The sequence below is a fragment of the Netta rufina genome, assembly GCF_964035555.1.
Source record: "Netta rufina genome assembly, chromosome: 3".
NCBI lineage: Eukaryota > Metazoa > Chordata > Aves > Anseriformes > Anatidae > Netta > Netta rufina.
Genome location: NC_140125.1, coordinates 119497796 through 119517525, shown reverse-complemented (window position 1 = coordinate 119517525; position 19730 = coordinate 119497796). Strand labels below are relative to the sequence as shown.

General features: G+C 43.5%; 1 protein-coding gene across 8 annotated transcripts in view; it reads left to right on the top strand.

Annotated features, from left to right (window-relative positions):
- The window catches only part of HMBOX1 (homeobox containing 1), a 117232-nt gene that overhangs the window by 67558 nt on the left and 29944 nt on the right, over positions 1 to 19730 (top strand). For all 8 annotated transcript variants that reach the window (XM_084284783.1, XM_084284782.1, XM_084284781.1 and 5 more), the window contains exon 6: positions 5053 to 5206. In XM_084284783.1, coding sequence (XP_084140909.1) covers positions 5053 to 5206 — 154 coding nt within the window. The remainder of the gene's footprint in view (positions 1 to 5052; positions 5207 to 19730) is intronic.

The window sequence follows — 19730 nt, the reverse complement described above, 5'->3', positions numbered from 1 at the left end:
TATTTATTTCGGGTTAATCCACTTCCTTAAATTATCGCCATCTACTATATTGCAGGTCAGCCTGGCCAGCCAAGAGCGTGCAATTAGCATGCAGATGTGCAAGTGTATGCAGTGTGCTGTGGAAGAGACCAACCTTGTCCAAAGAGTCCTGGACTTAAATTACTGCTGTAGAACCAATTTTGAGCCTAAATTTTGGGTGATAGTTGCAGTATCCTGTAATTCCTAGCCTAGACTGGCTGTTCTTTCTTCTGGTCGCCTTCTTTAGAACCAGAAAATGAGAAAATCGTTGGAGTCACAAAGAAGGGAAATGGTTGTTGCAGGGCTCGTCACTCTCTGCAAAAGACTGCCCTCCTCTGATAAAAACTTCAGTCATTAAGTGAGCCGCATGACTTTTTTCTAGTTGCTGACTTACTCAGCAGTAAGTACCAAGACATTCGGTTTTCTGGTCTCATATCCCATCTTTTCTGATTCCAGCTGCTGGGAGTAAAACCTCAGTCCTTCTCCTTTGTGCTGGAGAACCGGAATCTATCACTCAGGAGCACGTTGTGTCTGAGTTACCCAAGGGCAAAGGGAGGTTTTTGGGAACTTCTAGTTCCCTCATTTGTTTAAGCCTTATTTTGGACACTGGGGACCTTCAGACCAAGTCCATTTTCTGACAATTCATTTCTGTAGCAAGTGAAAGAAAACTTAAAACTGAAACAATTTTGCAGGACCAGGACACCAAATACAACCAATTCGTGAACGGTGAAGGAAGAATTGTCTTATGAGGAAAGGACTGGAGATCCCTTGGCAGACCTGTGGTCTTTCCTGGGCTCTGCTAGTTTTCTGTACAACTTTTAGCAAACAATTTCCCATTTGCACCTCACTCTCCCCTCTGCTAGGTAAAGATGAGGCTGCTTCTTGTGCGTGGCTTGCCTGTAAGATCCTCACAGCAGGGGCTGCCTTCTCCTGCACCGAGCCAGGAATATCTAATAATACACGGGACAAAAAATAACTTCTAAATGCATCAAAAGAGATTTTCATTTTCTCTTTTCAAATACGTGACGGTGGCGCATAACGCTTTTAAATCATCCACTGAAGGACTTCATGTTGCCGAGCTTTGGGGTGATTTTGAGGTCTGCTGTTCAGACGTTGCTAGATGCTGCTCCTGTGCAGAAAGGACTCAGCAATTCCACCAATTCCATTATTTGCCAGCTTGCTTTGGCCTCTTGAAAATGCTCTTTGTTGTTTTCTTGCTTTTAGTTGCTTGTTTGCACGGATAGTTCCTGTATTTCTCGTATCTTTGGTGACAACAGCAGGTCAGAACAGTGCAAAAGGGACCGAGTCTCATGGATCAGGAAAGAAAAAACCTTTCTGCTGTAGGCAGAACTTAAAAATGTCTCGATCAGTGTTTTCCTGGTAGGAGTAATGTCAAAGTTAACAGCAGTGCTGCAAATTCCCATGTACCAGTGACCGTACTTTTTTTCTGGAAAGAGCTGCCAGTTAGGGTGAAAGGCGTTTTTGTCTCGAGGGGAAGAAGTCAACGCTAAATGCTAGTGCTTGAAAGATCTTAAATCCAATTAACGGGGATACTTTTCATTTAGATCGGGCATTTTTTGGACAGGCACCACATCTCTTGTGTTTCATAGAGGACCGGGAGCATTTTGGCAGTGGATAAATAGGATTTATTTCAGAAGCCAGTGTATGACTGCATGGAGTCCTGTAGTGTTCTGATGATTTTTTCCGAGCTCCTGTCTTTTAAGTAAATAAATATTTCTTTTCATGCTGGTAGTTAGCCCGATCGGTTTGGCTGGAGCTGGGTCTAGGGCAACGTGGAAAGTTTGCTGTGGAGTAACTGCAGCGTTTCTGCTGCCTCCGTGCACTGCAAACTGGAGCTGGCACCTAAAAGTGAGGGGTTGGAGTTGCAGATGGATGTGGCCTGCTTCCAGTTAGGCTGGATGTTAGATTTCTGCCAGTCCTCCCTAACAGGGAGGCAGCTGTGGTCACCTTGGAGGAAACCCCTGTGCTTCTTCTCCTTGAGCAAAAGGGGAAAAAAAAGAAAGGTAGCGCTTATCAAGATGTAGCATCTCTTCTGCTATTCCCACAGCAGCTCTTGTTTAGCTATAAAAGAAAAGCATAAAAAAAAAAAAAACACCACAGGGCTGGATATCCCACGAGGTTTGTGCTGGCAAGGTATTGTTAGTGATTTACTATTTTACAGAGCTTCAGAGAAGATCGTCCCTGCTGTGATCCTTTCCGTCCAGGCAGTGAGCTGGGTAGGGAGCGTTTTGCCGTGCAGGCTGCTGATCCCAACCCAGCCTGGCTCTGTAGTGACTGGAAGGTGTTTAGCACGCGGTCGCAGGTCAGTCTGGCTAAAAATAACGTGTGACATCTCTTCTTAGCGGGGTAATACACGGTAGGTGCTTGCTGCAAAGGCTCACTGCTGAATGGCTTCGTGGAGAAGGCTCGAGGCTGGCTCCAGCCTTTCTGCGCATCACCCCCAAATTGTGGGGCCTTCGTGGGACGTGGAGCAACTGGATGGGATGCTTTGAGAGCAGCACTCTCCAGGATGGTGTCTGGGGTGTGCTGAGAAAAGGAAGGCCTTTGCCACGAGGATTTTCATTATAGAGCTAGTGCTGTGCTGTTACAAAAAGTACTCAGCGATGGCAGGCAGTAAGAGAGGGCGCTTTGCCTTTTTCTCTACAAAACATGTTCTTCCCAGCCGGTTCACCTCTACACCCCGTACAGATTCTTGCTTTTTGATGCGTACACCGAGACAGATTTCATACCGCATTTGCTCTGCTTGCTCTGCGGAAAAGTTGCACTTCTTAAAAGCTCTTTGAGGGGATTGTGTAAAAAATAATCAAAATAATCTGCACTGGCAGCTAGGATGCAACTTATTAAGTTGGAAAGAAGCTGGGCGAAGCGAGGGTTGCCATGAAGCTTTGGAAGAGCAGAGTAAATGGGAGCCCAGAGTGGTCCCTGGGTTGAAGGAAACCAAGAAAAACTCTGGAGTTGACTTAGAAAATGTGGCAGCAGTGCACGTGTCGACCACTTCCACCGCTCCCAGATAGATCCAAGCACATCTCGTGCCTCTATGTGCATTCAGATGCTTCTGTCCTGTGTGTGTAAAGCCAGTGGTGTGTACTTGGCATTCGCAGCATACTCTTCTCTTAGCTGATGCTGCTGTTGATGGTACCCCTTGGAAAAGAGAAATAGGGAAATGGATCTGGGAAGGCTACTAAATAAAAATAAAAAATCTTCGGTAAGTGAACCATAGCCGCAGGAGTAAACTGGTGCTTTAAATGCAGGTGTTTTTACAGCCCTTGTCTGCAAAATCTCAGACATTTAATATAATTACCCTTATCTTTATGTTAAGCATCCCTGATATTTCCATATTCTTCCTTTTTCTTTAGAGCATAAAAATAAAATTTGTAGGTGGGGACAGTCCTTCGCTAAGACAGTGCAGGGAAAGCTAATTCCTTTTCCTGTTCTCCTAGACTCTTAAACAAATAAATAATGACATTTTAAAAATTTTGGATGTGTATTTAAAGTCTAGCAGCCAGATGCTGGCCCAGCCCTCCAAACCGTGAAAATACTAGAAAGAATAGATAAGGAACTTTCCTTGAAATGGCCCCGTTTAATATATTTAAGAAATTCCCAATAAATTGACAGTATGGGAAGTATTTAATGTGTCAGTAAAACCAAGTGATACTGTGCGGGCTGTGTAGCTGGGAATTCAGAGTCACTGTCCCTCGTGAAGGTAAGGCAGGGGTTGTGGGATTCACTTCCTACAGCCTGCTCCTGGGGAAAGTTTTGAAATGTTTCTGGACTCCGCTGCCTAAAACAGATGTGAGCCCCTGGCAGAAGGGAAAACGTTCACCGTGCATGTCTGGAAAGGAACGCAGCCAAATGCAGAAATCGCTAATTCCTTGCTTTTTAACCGTAGGAATTCGTTTATTGGATAAGCTCTAAATTCCCTTAACCCCTTTTACCCTGCTAGAAATGAAACGAGCTGCGGTGTTTCCCTAACACGGGATGGTTTTATGGTTAAATCCTATCCATCCTGAGGCTGTGGGCCCAGGGGTCTGTCTCAGCCCTGCCAGGCTGCTTCAGCACCTGAATTCCAGTTGTGCTTATTGGGTATAAGCGATGATTTAGCTGTTTAGATGACTTTTTAATAGTGATTTTTGCTTAGAGGAGCAGCTGTTTCTTCCCCCTAGGGGTGTAGTCAGTGAGTGCAAGTTGTGCAGGACATACCCTGGTTCACGTCCCGTACCAGCTTCCCATCCGCACCACGGGATATATGAAAGTTTGTTCCCCCAGAGTGTCTTGGTTTGTCTTGATTTATTATCAGAGAGCCTGTCGTGGAAGGAATCAGGGGTGAGTTTCAGAGGGCCTTTCCTGAAGGCACTGTCGAGTCCTGTCTCCCACTCGATGCTTTCCAGCTCAGGCTTCTGGAAAGGAGAAATATATCCATAGAAAGGGGACAGAAGAGGAGAGGTGTGATGTTAATCTGCTTTCGGTGACTTTTCCAGGCAGCCTGGCACTCAGGAGCCCTTATTTGCACAGGTCACAGAGCATGCTTCTATCGGCGGAGCTATTTTAAGTATTTACTCAGCTCTTTGGATACATCGAAATACCTTTGCTATAAATTTACCCTTTGCTTCCTGAGATGTCTGGACAGTTAAACAGAAACCTGCTGTTTCCCATTTTGGGGCCAAAAAAAGCACAGCCTGAATAAAGCCCAGCTGAGGCATGGCTCACCCGTTCTTTACAACACTTTCCCTCTTGATGAAGACAGAAGAGCATTTCCAGAGTGGCTGTCAGCAAAGAGGACGAGCTGTTACGTCTCCCTTAGATATCCATGGTCACCTTATTGCTCTCTGGCTTGGAGGTTGGGGACGGGAACTTCAGCTTTGTGTGTCTTTAAGGTGTCTTTGTTTGATGGTGCTTTACATTTGTAGTTTGAATGGTTTCATCGTCTGTCTTGTCTTTTTTTTTCGTGAGCAGGAGTGAGAAAACGGGCCTGATCTTTAGAGCACTGGGAAATGCAGTGTTTATTATTCGTAGGGGCTACGTTAAGCATGAGACCCGCTCCTATCCCAATAGAAGAGCCAGAATGGAGACAGACGCCTCCCCCAGTCACAGCTACCTCGGGGACCTTCAGACTACGGCGAGGCAGTCGGTTCACGTGGAGAAAGGAGTGCCTGGCTGTTATGGAAAGGTAGGTTGCTGCGGGGTTCTGCACACGGGCATTTGAAAGCCTTTTTCCTGCTGGCTTCATTTTCATGGATGTGATCACACTTGCCAATGACAGTCTTAATCATGGTATTCTGTATGGCAGAGTAGGAGGAGCTATTTCAGACTTTTTGTTGCTTAAAAAAAAGTGATGTACCCCTCTGGACACTATCTCATATTCTGTAGCTGCTAAGCTGCTCTGCCTTTCCGTCCAGTCTACTCCAGGCTCTGTCTTGGTGGGGTTCTGCACACTCTTTACATTTCTCCTTCCCAATCTCTGCTTTATCCTGCTAACGTATCGAGTGATCTTATATTTGAGAGTGGCGTTTCAGCAGCACTGTAATTGTTCAGGATGCAGAACTTTGCTTAAGAAGCAATAGATTCCCTCTCCAAAAAGGCTCTTACAACCCTTTTACGTGAGCTGGGAACAGTACAGAGCAAAGTGGATCTTTCAAACACATATGCAGAGTGGCAGGTGATCATTAGAGCTCCCAGCTCTTCAGTCCTGCAGAGACGAAGCACTCTGAGCCCGGACTCCTGGCTGCCAACGTGCTTTTCCTTTCCCTCTGCTTACAGTAATCTCTCTTTTGTGGATAATATCACATAATAAGAAAGGGCTAGTGAACTCAAACGTAGTTTAGGGATGAATGCTTATTCCTGTTAAAGGCTAAGTGGCTGGGAGGAGTTTTCTCCCCTCCAGGAGCGTGAGGAACCTCCTTTCCCTGACAGCACCAGATGATGCTTCGTGTGCGCTGTACTCCCTAGTTTGCAGCTCCAGAGTCCTTGGCCATCAGATTTTAAGAGTGCGCTTCTGCCATTTCTGTACTACTGCTCCTTCTTGCTTGCACGAGGGTCTTTTGAGCTGTTGAGGAGCAGGGGGGTGTCTCTTTTTGACATACTAAAATATGGAGCTCCCTCAGGGACCCAGGCCTTTTGACACACAACATGAGCATACTTCTGGGATGCCACAGGCCATCACAGGGGTTTTGCAGGGCTGAGGCCAGTAACTAAAAGTGTTTGTTCCATATTCTATCCCACTGCAACGTTTTCAGCTTTGGCTGAACACTGCCCCAGAGAAAATAATGTAAATGTTTAAAAATTGTTGTGCTTTATTAGACCCAGCTAATGCAATGCCCTGGTAGTACAGGGGTCTGCATTTGTCTGGTGTTCCTCTCTGCGTGGGCAGGATGATGTGCAGTGTAGCCCGATGGCTAGGACTTCGAACTGTTTGTATGACTGCAGGAGGTAGGATGACAAAGATGTGCACCTTTTGGACAGTGCCATCTTCTTGTTAACCCCTTGTGTGTGAAATATTTGGTTGCTCTGAAGTAGAATTAAAGCTCTCTTGGGCACGGGTGCTTTTCTTCTTGGTTTCTGCCTGCCCTAAGCTGCAATTACTACTCCTGTTTGGTGTTTGCATCATGATATTGCCCTAGACTCTTTGTGCTAGGTGCTGTGGAAACACAGAGCAGAAAGAGAAAGCTAAGCAAGCAAGCAAGCAGTGCTCTTTCCTCCTCCAGATCTCTCCCAAAGCCCGTCTCTGCTGTGCCACTCCAACTCAGACAACCTGTACTGGTTTGGTACGTGTCTGTCAGAAAGGTTTGGGTTTGGGTATTAAAAGAAGCAAGTCGGTGTTGACATCGGAAATCAAGTACTGTATGCAGATACATAATCACCTGATCTAATTTTTCGTCGCCCTCTTTCTTCTTTTAGCCACTTTTGGTTTTGTTCCCTGCATCTTGTCTCGTGCTCTGTAAGGTATTTACTGCCGGAGGTCTCTTATTCTGTGGTTATGTGGAGACTTCTGCCACGTTGCCTTAATCCTGGCTTTAATCATCATTTGCCAAGCCCTTGAGAGGTCACCGCAGGCAGAGCGTTTCACAACCTCCTGGGTAGGTTCTGGAAAGCATGGCCGAGAGTTTTACTGGAGGCAAGAATACAGTAAACTTGGGCCGTGGTAAAAGCTTTGTATGGCAATAAAACTACACCATAAAGCAAGTGGGGGAATATGGTTGCTTAACTGTGCGACTTTAATAGGCCTGGCGGAGCCGTAAGGATGAGCTCTTTTATGTGACAAGTTTTGAAACAGTGGGAGGAAAACGCTCTCGTGGGAGCCCTGGGGAGAAGCTAATTTCACTTACAAGTCACCAGAGTCCTCCAGTAACACACCTCGGAGCCCCGGCCAGGCTGGAGGTAACCAGACCCGTGGATGTCTCGAGCGGATCAGGTTTGCTTGGTGCCATAGGGTCAGGAAGCAACACCTGGCCCCTAAAAACAGTTTTTGGCATTGCGTGTGATCTGGTGCCAGCTGGTAATTTGTGTTTTCCTCTACAGGATTAGGTTTTGACTGGGAGGGGAGGCATTGTACTCTGTTTGATGGACTACAGTCCTTAATTAAATGTGTTTCGTGGTGTTGTGTTTGAATGTCCTGCAGCATCTCAACGTGCTTTTGGTGTGTGCAGGGGTTTAGGCACCTCATTCTCAGCTTCTTTTGGGGATATCTCAGCAAAGTGCTTGTTCATCCGGGCTCTCCTGCTATTCAGCAGGGATCTAGAAGTTAATTCCAACACGCTGCTGCAACTGGGGAGGGGTACGTTAGCCCTTCTACCTACGAGAAAGGAGCCTTCTGCAATGGCACCTAATTTTGGTGATTTAGCTAGGTGCCTAAAGGAAGGAGGGCTGAGTCTGGACATCAATGGAAACTCCTGTGTAGGTGATGCAGAACTCCTTTTTCCCGTAAACTTGTAAAACGTGGCTGTGAAGCTGTATAAGCAGTTTTTGGATGAGGATCAAAGTCTCGGGCTGCTCTGTGAGTTAATTGTGGGATGCGCTTTTGACTTGGAATCAGTTGGTATGAAATGCAGTTGGTAGAAGTCAGTGTGTCATAGCAGCTGAGAGCACTTCAAGGGAAGGATCTGAATGTGATTGCAAAAATGAGAGAGATTCACTTCCAGCAGGCTCTCCAACTGAAAACGCACAGCACTGCTCAGGATTTGGTCCATGAACTTCATGAGAAAGGTGAGGGTTGAAGGTTGAGGGCTCCTCTGTTTGTAAAGATGCAAATGAACACTAATTCCAACGCAATTAATTACTACGTCGGTGCCAACCTGATGTAATTAAAATTATAGTGAGGGCCACCACATGTATTTAAATGTCTGGTGTGCATAAGTGTCCGTGTGTAGGGTATGTGTATTAAAGAAACTAATTGGTTTATACTAGATTTCCAGAACGCTGCTTGTGGTTTCTGTAATTCAATTCTGCAATCTTTACTGCTTTTTTGGAAATTCTCCCAGGATGGTTTATTAGTCGCTAGGCTTAGATTTCGGACAATAGATTCAGAAAGTCTCTTTCTCCCTTTCCTTTCTATTTTTTTTTTTTAATATCGCTCCGAATATTTATGCTCTGAAGGTTATGAGGAGCAATAGTTCCAGAAAGTAAAGTTCTATATTTAACTGCAGACTAGGTGTGGTTCAGACAACTGCAGTGCAAGCTCCCTCTTGCTGCTGTGCTAGTGATATCAACCTTGACCTGTTCTCTTCTTGAGCCTCCTCCTCATGAAATATGCTGAGTTTTGTGAGCACTGATGTTGTTGTGTGGCTTACCCTCCTTGGGGAATAGAGCTACGACGACGACAGTCCTTTCCATTGAAACCGGAGGTTAAACTTGAAAGTCTGGTGCTGGTTCAATTTCGTGTTCTCCTTTGTTACATCTTGTCCCAAAGATTTTTTTTCTCCCTCTGCTTTACCTCTTTTCAACCCTTCTCATTAGAACTATGAAATTGAAAATCCCCTTAGGGTTTTTTTTTTTCTTTTTTTTTTTAATGAAGCTGTGTTGTCTTGTCTATCTTTTTTTTTTTTTTCTCCTTCTTTAAGTTATTTGTGCTTCTCCTGTAATTGTATGTTGCAGTTGAGGTTTATCTTCTTTTTCAGGCAAATTGTTGCTAAAAAAACGTCTAAGATTGGCAGCAGAATCAATGGCTACACCCGTTTTGAGGCACTCTTGCTGAGTACCAGTGAAGACTGATGGGGGGAGGGCTTGAATGTTGTTTAAGTATATGCTTCATCCAAATACTGCATTAAAATAACTATAAATTCTGCTCTAAACAAAATGAGTAATTCATTAGTTGAAAATATTTCAATTTGTCTAGAGAGGAGGGACTTTTCTAGTGAGGGTCGTTTTGGTTTGTGTGTCTGTATTTTTATTGTAACACTTTCCATTCCTCTCAAAGCAAAGATGTAAAGAAATATTTAGGTTAAATAGGACTAAACGATACCGATCCCTATTATCCCCATTTCACAGGTGGCAAAATGGAGTCGGGTGCTCCACTTGGCTTTGTGAGCCACGGCAACTTTATTCATAAGAGAAATGGGTTTAGATTTCCCAAGATACGGAGGGTATCGTTTCGTGATAGAGCTGAGCTGAATTAACAGTTTGTCACCATCTCATCCTTTAGGTGTTATCCTGTCTCATCACCCTTCTCGATTCCTCCTCCTCAGTTTCCCTACTGCTGCCACCCTGCATTGTGCCAGATACGCTTCTTGCCTGATGGAAATACCAGCCAATTCAGCTCAGTTCGGAAAAAAAAATACATATTTTTTCCCCTCATTTCAGTGAATTGATTCAGCTTGCCATGCAACGGGGGCACGCCAGAACTGGCTCAGGGCAAATGACAGGAATGTACGACGGAGAGAGCGGGGAAGGGAAAGCTTGACAGGGAGATGTACACATTTTCGGTGATTATTGGTGGTGGTGGTTTGCTTGCCTGTATTTTGTTCTGGTTTTGTCTGGTTGGACTTGGATGAGTTGGTTAAAAGCGTGGTCATCCCAGCAGTTGTGCTGGCATCGTTGAAGATGTAACCTAAGGTTTAGATCTCCTGGAAGGAGTCCTGTGGAAGGCCACAAAGATGATACGAGGCCTGGAGCATCTTCCCTGTGAGGAAAGGCTGAGAGACCTGGGGCTGGTCAGCCTGGAGAAGAGAAGACTGAGAGGGGATCTTAGCAATACTTATAAATAACTGAAGTGTGGGAGGCAGAGGGATTTGGCCAACCTCTTTTCAGTGTTTGTGGGGACAGGACAAGGGGCCATGGCCACAAAATGGAGCCCAGGCAGTTCCACACCAACACACGAAAGAACTTCTTCACGGTGAGGGTGCCAGAGCACTGGGACAGGCTGCCCAGGGAGGTTTTGGGGTCTCTGGGGATATTCAAGGCCCATCTGGACGCCTCCCTGGGCAGCAGGCTCTAGGGAACTGCTTTGGCAGGGGGTTGGACCCGATGGTCTCTGGAGGTCCCTTCCAACCCCTACAATTCCATGATTACCCTGGTGTCGCTGCCAAACTTCTTGTCTGATTCAACCAGGCTGGAGTCTTGTTCCCTCTTCACAGCGGGCCCAAGCTGGCTACGAAAGTCATCTTTGTGCCCAAACCACTGCTGTGTTTCCATCAGCTGCACGGTCACTTGCAGGACATGTAGCCTCGCCTGTCCTCCTGAAGGAGCAACTTCTGCTGTGATCCCAGCCCGGCGGCGCTGGGCTGGGCCAGCCGAGCCCTGTGCATGGTTCTGGCGCTGAGCGCTATCAGGGCTGACATGCCTTATTAGAAATTCTTCCGATTGTGAAAGCGCTATTACTGCTGCTCTCCCCAGCGCTGGGGCTTCCACAGCTTCCCCGGGGAAAATGAGAGCTCTATTAGCTCCTGAAATTCAGTTAGGAAATTTTCTTAGTTAATTTCATCCCATTACTCTTAGTTATGTCTTCTAGCAGAACCTTAATACCGGCCCCATAGGGGATCTAAGTTTCCTGTGCAAGGCTTTGGAGGAGATTTAAGTTTGGGATTCATTGTGTTTCTCCCTCTTCAGGCTGACAACAGAGCAGGAAGTAATGTCTTTCGGTCTCTTCCATTAGGCTCGTATATTGTTAAAACCAGACCATCAGTTTCTCATCAATGTAACGACGTCCACCAGTTGGCTCGGAAATTCTGCTCCTTTTCCTCAGGTTTGTTGGAGCGAGCGAGGTGCCCCTCGGATGTCATTGAACCTTTCTCTGACTCCGTTCTCGACTGTAAAATACCTGGTGCCTGTTTGGGAGGCTGCACCAGAGCAAACAAAGGTACGAGCAAGAAGCTAAAAGCCTGTAACCTTCAGGCTACCAAGGAAGATTTGTGTTTGGCATTAAGAAAAACTTTCTGTCTTTAAGGATGGTTGAGCACTAAGGTTATCCGCAGAAATTATGGAGTCTTTCTGAGGAGCATATTAGCTAAAAACCTGTCAGGATTGTTCTGATATACTTGATCTCAGCGGAGAGGGAAACGTCGAGTGACTTCTTTGCATTACTTTCCAGCTCCTTCTATTCTATTATAAGGTGTTTGTTAGTCAGCAAGTCGCAGTGGGAGGTTTAACTTCATTAAGTCCTTTGAGACCTAGGAAGGGAATTTTTTTTCGGATCTTTATTTTCTGTTCAAGCTCGTGAAGGGCTGTGAGATCTGTGAGCACAGGCACTTCTGCAAAGGCATTCAGCAAAGTTCGCTTTACAACTTAGGCACAAGCAAGATCGTTTTATTATCTGAAAGTTCAAGTGGTTTGACTCGGGGTCATCGCTGTATGTCTTCAGGAAATGCAAGAGCAGCCATTTTATGCTTACTACACAGCATTGTTCTTATTTTGCATTAGATGAAGCCACGTTCCCTCTTAGACATGCATAATATGCAAGCTTCCTATTCTAATCAGCTGTAAGCAAATCCCAGTTTGGCAGAGAGCACGCAGTAAAATGCAATACTAGGATGTCTGCCCAAAGTGCTCACCAGCCGCTGGTCTCTTGAAGGATCCAGCACCTAATGAGTTATTTTTCTTCTTCAGGGAGCTCAGGTGCTTTTTGTATCTTTGTTCTCTCTCTCCTTTTTTTTTTTTAATAATAAAAAAAAGAGATCTGTGGGAGGGGCAACTCCTTGCAGCAGACTCCAGATATTTTTTTTTTTTTGCCAAGGTCAAAATAACTGAAAGCAACATTTGCAAAGCAAGCCTTGTCAGTCTGACCTGTAACTGCACTGTCTGATGCAATAAGCCCATATTTCAAGAATGGGAGCTCTTCTCTAGCCCAGATACTCTGCATTTCTGCAGGGCCAGTTGAGATATTCAGAGTTCTGTCTCCTGCTCATGAAGGTCAGGAGCAGGACCTCACCTAAGCTATGTCATTGTCTTCTCATAGTATCACAGCAATTCACAAACAGCCGGGATCAGAAATCTCTATTAGTGCCCAGATGCTTTCAGTGAAGATGCAGAAAGGCATGGCCAGTGCTTACCACGCAGGCTGATGTCCTTTTTGCTGGCTGCAGTACCTCAGTTGTATCAGAGGATCTCTAAGAGCCCTTAACCAATTCTTGAATTCTTGTTTTTAAGAGCATCTACTGGAGCAACCCAGATCATGGACCCCATACTCCACAGCGTACCCCTTGATGCTTACAGGTGCAACGTCCAGCTGCCTTTTTTGCCCTTGCATTGATTTCATGTGAGTGTCCCAGCTTGTAGAGCTGTGTTCTGGCACCTGACTGCCACTTGGAGGCTTGGCAGTAACGCAGGTGATGATGATGATGGTGTTTGTTATTCTTTCTACCTATCCTCCATGGTCAGGAGCTAGCTCACACATGGCTTGCACGCATACAGCTGTGGACAAAACCTCTTATCTCTTACTCTAATTTTCTTAAAACCCTGCTGTGGGTATTCTTATTATTCACATAAATATGTAATTCCTTCTAAATGCTGTGAAGGTCTTCAGGATACTTCATGAGAACTAATTAGTACCTGGTTCCATTTCGTATGCTAAAATACGTTTAAAAACTTGGAGGTCCCTTTTGCCTGAGCAGAAGAAGGAATCCGAACATTGCATTACATGGCATTTGTCTTCCCATGATCATTCATTTTGTATACTGCTATTAATGTACTGATTATCTTTCTGAATTAACCAGTTCTTCTCTTACCTCTTCTTATACTGAAAGTTTTTCCTTGCCCCTAATAGCGTGCATTATTACTCTTCTCTGGACCTTTTCTGTTTCTTCTGAGCAACCTGCTCCAGGCAGCCCTGCCTGAGCAGCAGGGTTGGACCAGGCAACCTCCAGAGGCCCCTTCTACCCTCAACCATTACGGGGTTCTGTGGTTCTGCATTTTTAATTTTTAGTGATGCAGGGCAGGGGAGAAGGGACTGGAGCAGTACTGATTACCATATTTCCAGAGGGAATATTCCAGTTTATACAGACAGCAGAATCTTATTCCTGTTGTTCCCTGACCTTCAGCCTACCAGCTGATTTTTGCTGATCAGTTTTGTATATTGATTGTAAGTATGTTTTCTTCGAGTAGTCCGCAATGATTTGTGTGTATTTTCCTTAATGGTTATAACTAATTTAGAACCAGTTGGTGTACATGAGTAGTTTGTTCTGTACTGTGTGCATTACTCTGCTTTTTGCAAAGACAGCTGATGAAGTTCAATTGTGGGTGTGTTTAGATACTTCTGAAATTTATGGCAACTATCTGCTTTATTTGTATCTAAAATAAATCTTTTACTTTCCAGAACATTAAATAATGCCACTTTTAATTACAATCTTTTTAGGTCATAACTTCTTTGAGCCAAGGACTGTATTTTGTTCATATACAGAACGTACTAAAGTGGGCTGTCTACAGTCATGCTGAGACCTCTAGATGCTGCTTGCTCTATGTGCAGTGTAAAAGTACAAGTCCTGTGCTGTGGATCTCTCTCTGTGAGCTTTCTTCTATTGCAGCAATAGACTTCTTGGAGTTCTTCTTCCTGCGATTATCCTGTTTAAAGTACACAGGATCAAATAGTAACAAAAAGCTTGCTTTAATTACCTACACCTTTATTTTCTTACCTGTATCTTTGAATGTGCTCTGGTACGAGGATGTAACAGTTTTACTCTACTATTTCTGTGTCTGTACTGAAGGAGCTTGAGACAATGCTGGGGAGTGTACTCAGTTTTTGACAGCAAACTTCTGGGAAGTTTAGCAGATAGTGCAACAGCAAATGGCTCCTTTTGCAGTAACGAGCACAAGTGATCATAAAGCTGTGATCATTCCTTCTGGCTCTTTTTCAGCTTACCTAACCTCCTGAGAATGGACTAGACAAAACCTGGCAAGGAGGGTCATTGCAGGTCCAAGTTCAACTAAGATGAACAGTCATGGCTCACAGGGAGATTTACCTGACCCGTATGTAATATTATCCACAGAGTAAACCCACTTAAGTGAATCACAAAATTAAAATCTTGAGCATTCGGATGGAATTAGTGATCAGGTTGGCACCTTGTCACTTTGTGTTTTGATGCAGCCAGCTGTCAGCAAGGAGTGCCCATGAGCACTGTCCAACTCAGCTCGCTGCTGGATGTGCCCATTTCTGGTTTCCAAAAGGATGCAAACTCCTCGTGCTGACTCTCACTGCAGCTAGTCTCTGAACAGAGTCCAAACCTACCTCAGTGAAAGGAAATTCAGTGCCATCTAGTAACAGATGTGAGGTCTTTATACAAGTAATAAACAGAGTAATTACATGGAGAAGTGAGGGAGCAAAATTCCTAAGTAAAACTCTTTAAGTATGTTGCATCATGTATTTATGGGCTCTTGGTCAGACTGTGGAGCACTTTAAACAGACTAAAAAGAATGTGTTATCAGGGAACCATATGGGCTTTAACCACAAAAGTCACTACCACATCCTAGATTCTTTTTTATCCTTTTCTTTTTCTAGTCCAGGATTGCACAATTGACCTTTTTTTCTTTTTTGCTTGAGTTTCCTTCACAGCATGCATAAGTTTTAATCTGTTTTGAATACTGCACTGTTTGTGAGGAACTTTGTCAACAAAATAGAAAACGTGGAGCTGTTCCAAAAAGCTTTTTTAATACGATTTTCTTATAAACAAAGAAAAAAAAAAGAAGAAAATAGGGTACATAAGAACAAAACATATAGAAAAGGTCATCTGATTTGTTAGTGATTATGTTCATGGGCTGGCGCTCTTTCAGTTTCTAAATACTCCTTGATATTCTCCTAATCACAGGAACATTGGACTGGGACTTCCTGTTTCATGTCCAGCTTCTCGTTTCACTCAACCTTTATTATATCCCTTTCAGAAACTGATTAAATTCTCTATCTTACAAGCAGATATTGCCAAGGGTACAAAAGCCTACTGGGAGACTGCTACCCAGCAGGCTTTTATTGTTTCAGCAGTTAAAAATCTACGTTTCTGAGATTGTCTGTGACCAGTATGTACCCATCCTTGTTGGATCAATATTATCATTTAACTAGAATAGATCCTGACCTCCAGCTCTTGTCTCCAGTGTTGACCCTCTTCATCCTTCATGTATTTATGGTAAACCATAACCTCATCTCAGCCTTGAGGTTTGCTCAGGTAAAACAAGCTGTATCTCTTGCAAGATAGAGATTCCATTCCTCTGCTGCCCTGATTGCTCTGTGGTCTGATGAGTTTTAAATTCAGCTTTCTTGAATATGTGGCCAGGACTGTACATTGTCTCTTGTGCAACTATTTGGATGGATTTCTTTCTGTACTGGAAACAGCCAGCATGCTGATAGAAATATCCAGGTTTTGCTGTTTTGGTGATTTTGTTGCACTGTCTTTCAGTCATCCTACAGTCACTTAAGAGGCAATGATCTTTCTATTCCAGCTGGTGATACTTTTGTGTACATCAGTAGCTGCTGTTGTTCCCAAACATGTACCCTTATATAGTGGACTCTTAAATTTCTCTCTAGTTCTTGCCCTCAGGTTTGCCTGTTTCTTTTTATGATACTCCAAATCTCTGCATTGACATGAGTTCTGACTTTGTCATCAGCAGAGTGCGTTACCTTGTTCAGACTTCATGTCAAGATCTTGAAGTGTTTTCATTCTTAAGATACTCCTACAATGCTGCTTGAGAAATACCACTGATAACCTCCTTCCAAGCCATTATTTTCAATTTTCAGTCCACTTCTTAAGGCAACTAACTCATAATTATACCAATCTTTATTATTAATAATTTTCCATTCGTCCCTGTATCAAATGCTTTGCTGAAGTCCCCAAAATGACAAAGAATAATTGATTTTTCTAGATACAGAGATGTCGTCAAGAACTCCTCGGTTGCTTTTAGAGTATTACTACCAGTGCTGTTTTAGTCATACCTCCTAAAGAGCAGATGAGGCTGTCCCCAGGGAGCTTGGCTTTTCTGAGCTGCAGTGGCAATGACATTTAGGAGGAAGTACATGGCAGAAATCACAGCTCATGATATAGAGTACAGATCCAGGAGTCAGGAGCTGTGGATTTATTTCATGGCTCTGCAGCTGCTTTCTTGTGTGTGTATCTCTTACCTTTGCTGTTCTCCCACTCTTAAATTCTTCTATTAATATCTGAAAATTAAATTAATTTCTCTGCTTTGTGTCTGTGCAACACTTAATGCAATAATAGTTCTGGTCCAGGTCTCAAAGGTACCAGCCATTAGGAAAAATACATGTGATGAGCCCAAAATCAGAAGCTTTGATCCTCAGCCTCTTGACTTTATGCCCTGGATATCCTGCAAGAATTGGCCTTACCTAAGGCTTTGGATTCTGTAGGGTCCTTTCATTAGTTTAATCAATTTTTATTTCCTGAAAATGCAGCAACAGTGATGGCTGGCTCGGCCCTCCAGAGCTAAGCTAAGCTGAGTCAGGTCAAGTACTGGAAATTGTACATAAAAACTTGTGGACCTTTGAGGGGAAAAGGCTAGTGATTTAGCAGCGCACAGGAAGTTGTCAGCTCATCCTAAGCTTTATCACAAATGTCATGGGTGGTGTTTTTCCTCTCCTGGAGGCTTGGGACAAAGTGTGACTTAAAAGCTTTACAGCTAGGAGGAGTAGAAAATGCTGAAAAATGTGACCACACCGAGACTTAACTGGTAACAACCTGGGGGACCTTGCTGCTCACACTTGGCGTTCTGTATATATGTTTTTTTGCATGATCCAGTGCTGAACTTAACATTAGAGCACAATTTTGAGGCAAGGATAGACTATACTTTTAGAAATACCTTACTTCAGATGAGCAGAAAACTCAGATTCTGACTCTTAAGTATTTCCTGAAAGAGAACAGAATGAAATTTTGGGTTGAGCAATGTAAAATTCAATTAATACATTTTGTATTTATTTATATTGCCAGATAAACCCCTGGAATCTTCTGTTGTCCTGCAAACCTTATTTCTAATAACCACAGTTTTGATTATGGTATATCCCCCTGGAAAGCTGGGCTTACCAAGCAGCAAACACATGCCCTACGAGTGGGTAGGCTCTTGCTGTAGTGCCAGGGATGATTTCTGTAGGGTCTCATCACTTCTTAGAGATGTTTCATCCATGGACTGACCCTGCTTTGTGAGCACTGGCTAATCCAGAGGATGTCACTTCAATAACTCTTCCCCTGTACAAAGTTCAAAATTGTAGATGAGATATTTGTTCCTCAGATGTCTTCACAAAGGTCCGGTTTATCATGGGGTTAAGCCCAAAGGATTTAATGCACATAAATAGCCTTGTAGTGTGTAGGTCTCAATTTAAAAAATGCAAGTAAATAAAGCAGAACAAGACTCACACGTTATTCATGCTTAGATGCCTTGCTAGAAGAGCTTTGAAGGTGCCGTGTGCTCACACCAACTGGTTGTGGAAATATTACAGAATAATTCTCACTTGATCATGTCTTGATGTGATAGTTGCTGGCTTTAAAAAAAATAAAAATCTGTCATTTTTTCCCTCTTATTTTGTGAATAATTCAGCCAGCTATGTTAGTTTTAGGAGTCTGGAACACCATTAAGTGTAAGAAGAGTTGTACAGATTTAGCCATTGTGTGTCGGTGTCTTCAAGGTGCCTGCAGCAGAACGTACCTATGCGTTTGTTTCAAATTGCTGAAAAGTCCAAATCTCTTCTGCTCGGAAGACAGCTGTTGTGTAATTTCAAAAAATATTCTTATCACCAAATCCAATTACAAGGAAGAGTAAATCGCCACCTCTGATGTCTTAACTATTCTTATTTTAATTGTTAATTATCTCGACGGTAGGGTGCTATAGATTAGGAGGCATAGATTATCTCTTGAAAGTATGAGGCTTTCAGAGCTATTATCAATTAATTCTGGTTTTCAACAATTTGGGGGATAATTTTAATAGCTTGATAGGATTGTGTTGGTGCTTGAGAGTGCTGTCAAAATATCAAGAAAATGACGTTTAAAAAATTAGAAACTTGTTGATATTGGAGTAGCTTTGAAGGTCAGAGTTCTACACACTCCAGTGCAAGGTGTATTTCCGATGTTTTAATTTATGTTGTAGAGATTGCTCCTGCTCAGAAGAATCAGTAAAGTGACTTTCTGAGTTTAGCCACGGATTTGTACAACCAGGCTAAAGAATCGACCCTTGTGTGTGAGTTTTTTAAATGTGCACTGACATGATTATGCAATTTCTGTACACAAACAGAGACAGACGTGCAAAACAACAATTACAATTTATGTATGTCTGGTGCTGTAAGTAATCAAGTCCTGTTGAGATCTCTCCTCCTGATTTGCACTTTTCATGAAAAGAAGGATGAGAATGAAACTTCTGTTATAAGGAGAGAGTTCAGGACTGTTCTCATGAAGAGTTCAGCAGTCCACTGGGGTTGAAAGCTGAAGCTAGGAATGAGATGCAGATTTTTGAAGAGTGAGTATTCCTAGAATTTGGTTCCAAAGCATTTTTTTAAGTTATGGTAGTTCTCCATTGGACAAAATGCAAGATTTTTACACTGGGGCCAAATATCTCTGAAGGTCAAACAGAAGAGCTGGGCTTACGTGTCAGATTAGTGATTAGTGTCAGAATCGCTGAGGAACCTTGGGTCAGTGCTGTAGAAGAGGTCAGGCTGGAGTCCCACATTGGTTTCTTGTCCTTAAAATCCAAGGACAAGTCCCTAGCTAAATGATAGTCATATATGGAAAACAATAAGGAGCTGCAACAGTTGTGTTTGTCAGTATTTTGGGGGATTTTGGGATATATATATTTTTTAACTTCTCTTTTGCCTGGTTGGAAGATCCAGTTGAGCCGAAGGATTGCGTAGACTCAAGTTCATCTGCTCACATCCCCAAAGCAGTTCTCATCCCTGGCTGATCTCAAGTGCAAAAGTGGCTCACCAGATGTTCCCCGTAGCAACTCCACTGCTGCTCACATTTTGTGGTTCTGGAGGAAGGAGAAGGTAGTAACTTTGGAGTAATTCTCCGTTCTGCCAGAGTTTATCAGTGACGATAATATCTTTGAGCTTTCATTTTGCTGTCTGTGTTGTGGGGTGCACTGGTTGGTTGACACACATCCCGTTATTGTAGGATCTGCAGAAATAGCAGTAGATAAAACGGATAGTGTCATCTGTTGACCCCGATGAAAATAGCATTGGTGATATTCTTGGCCAGTATTTACCGAGAAATAAACTAGTAATTACAATTTCCAATGAGATTATGCTTTGAATGTCACTTCCCTGACAGTCTGCTTCATGCCATGCGGAG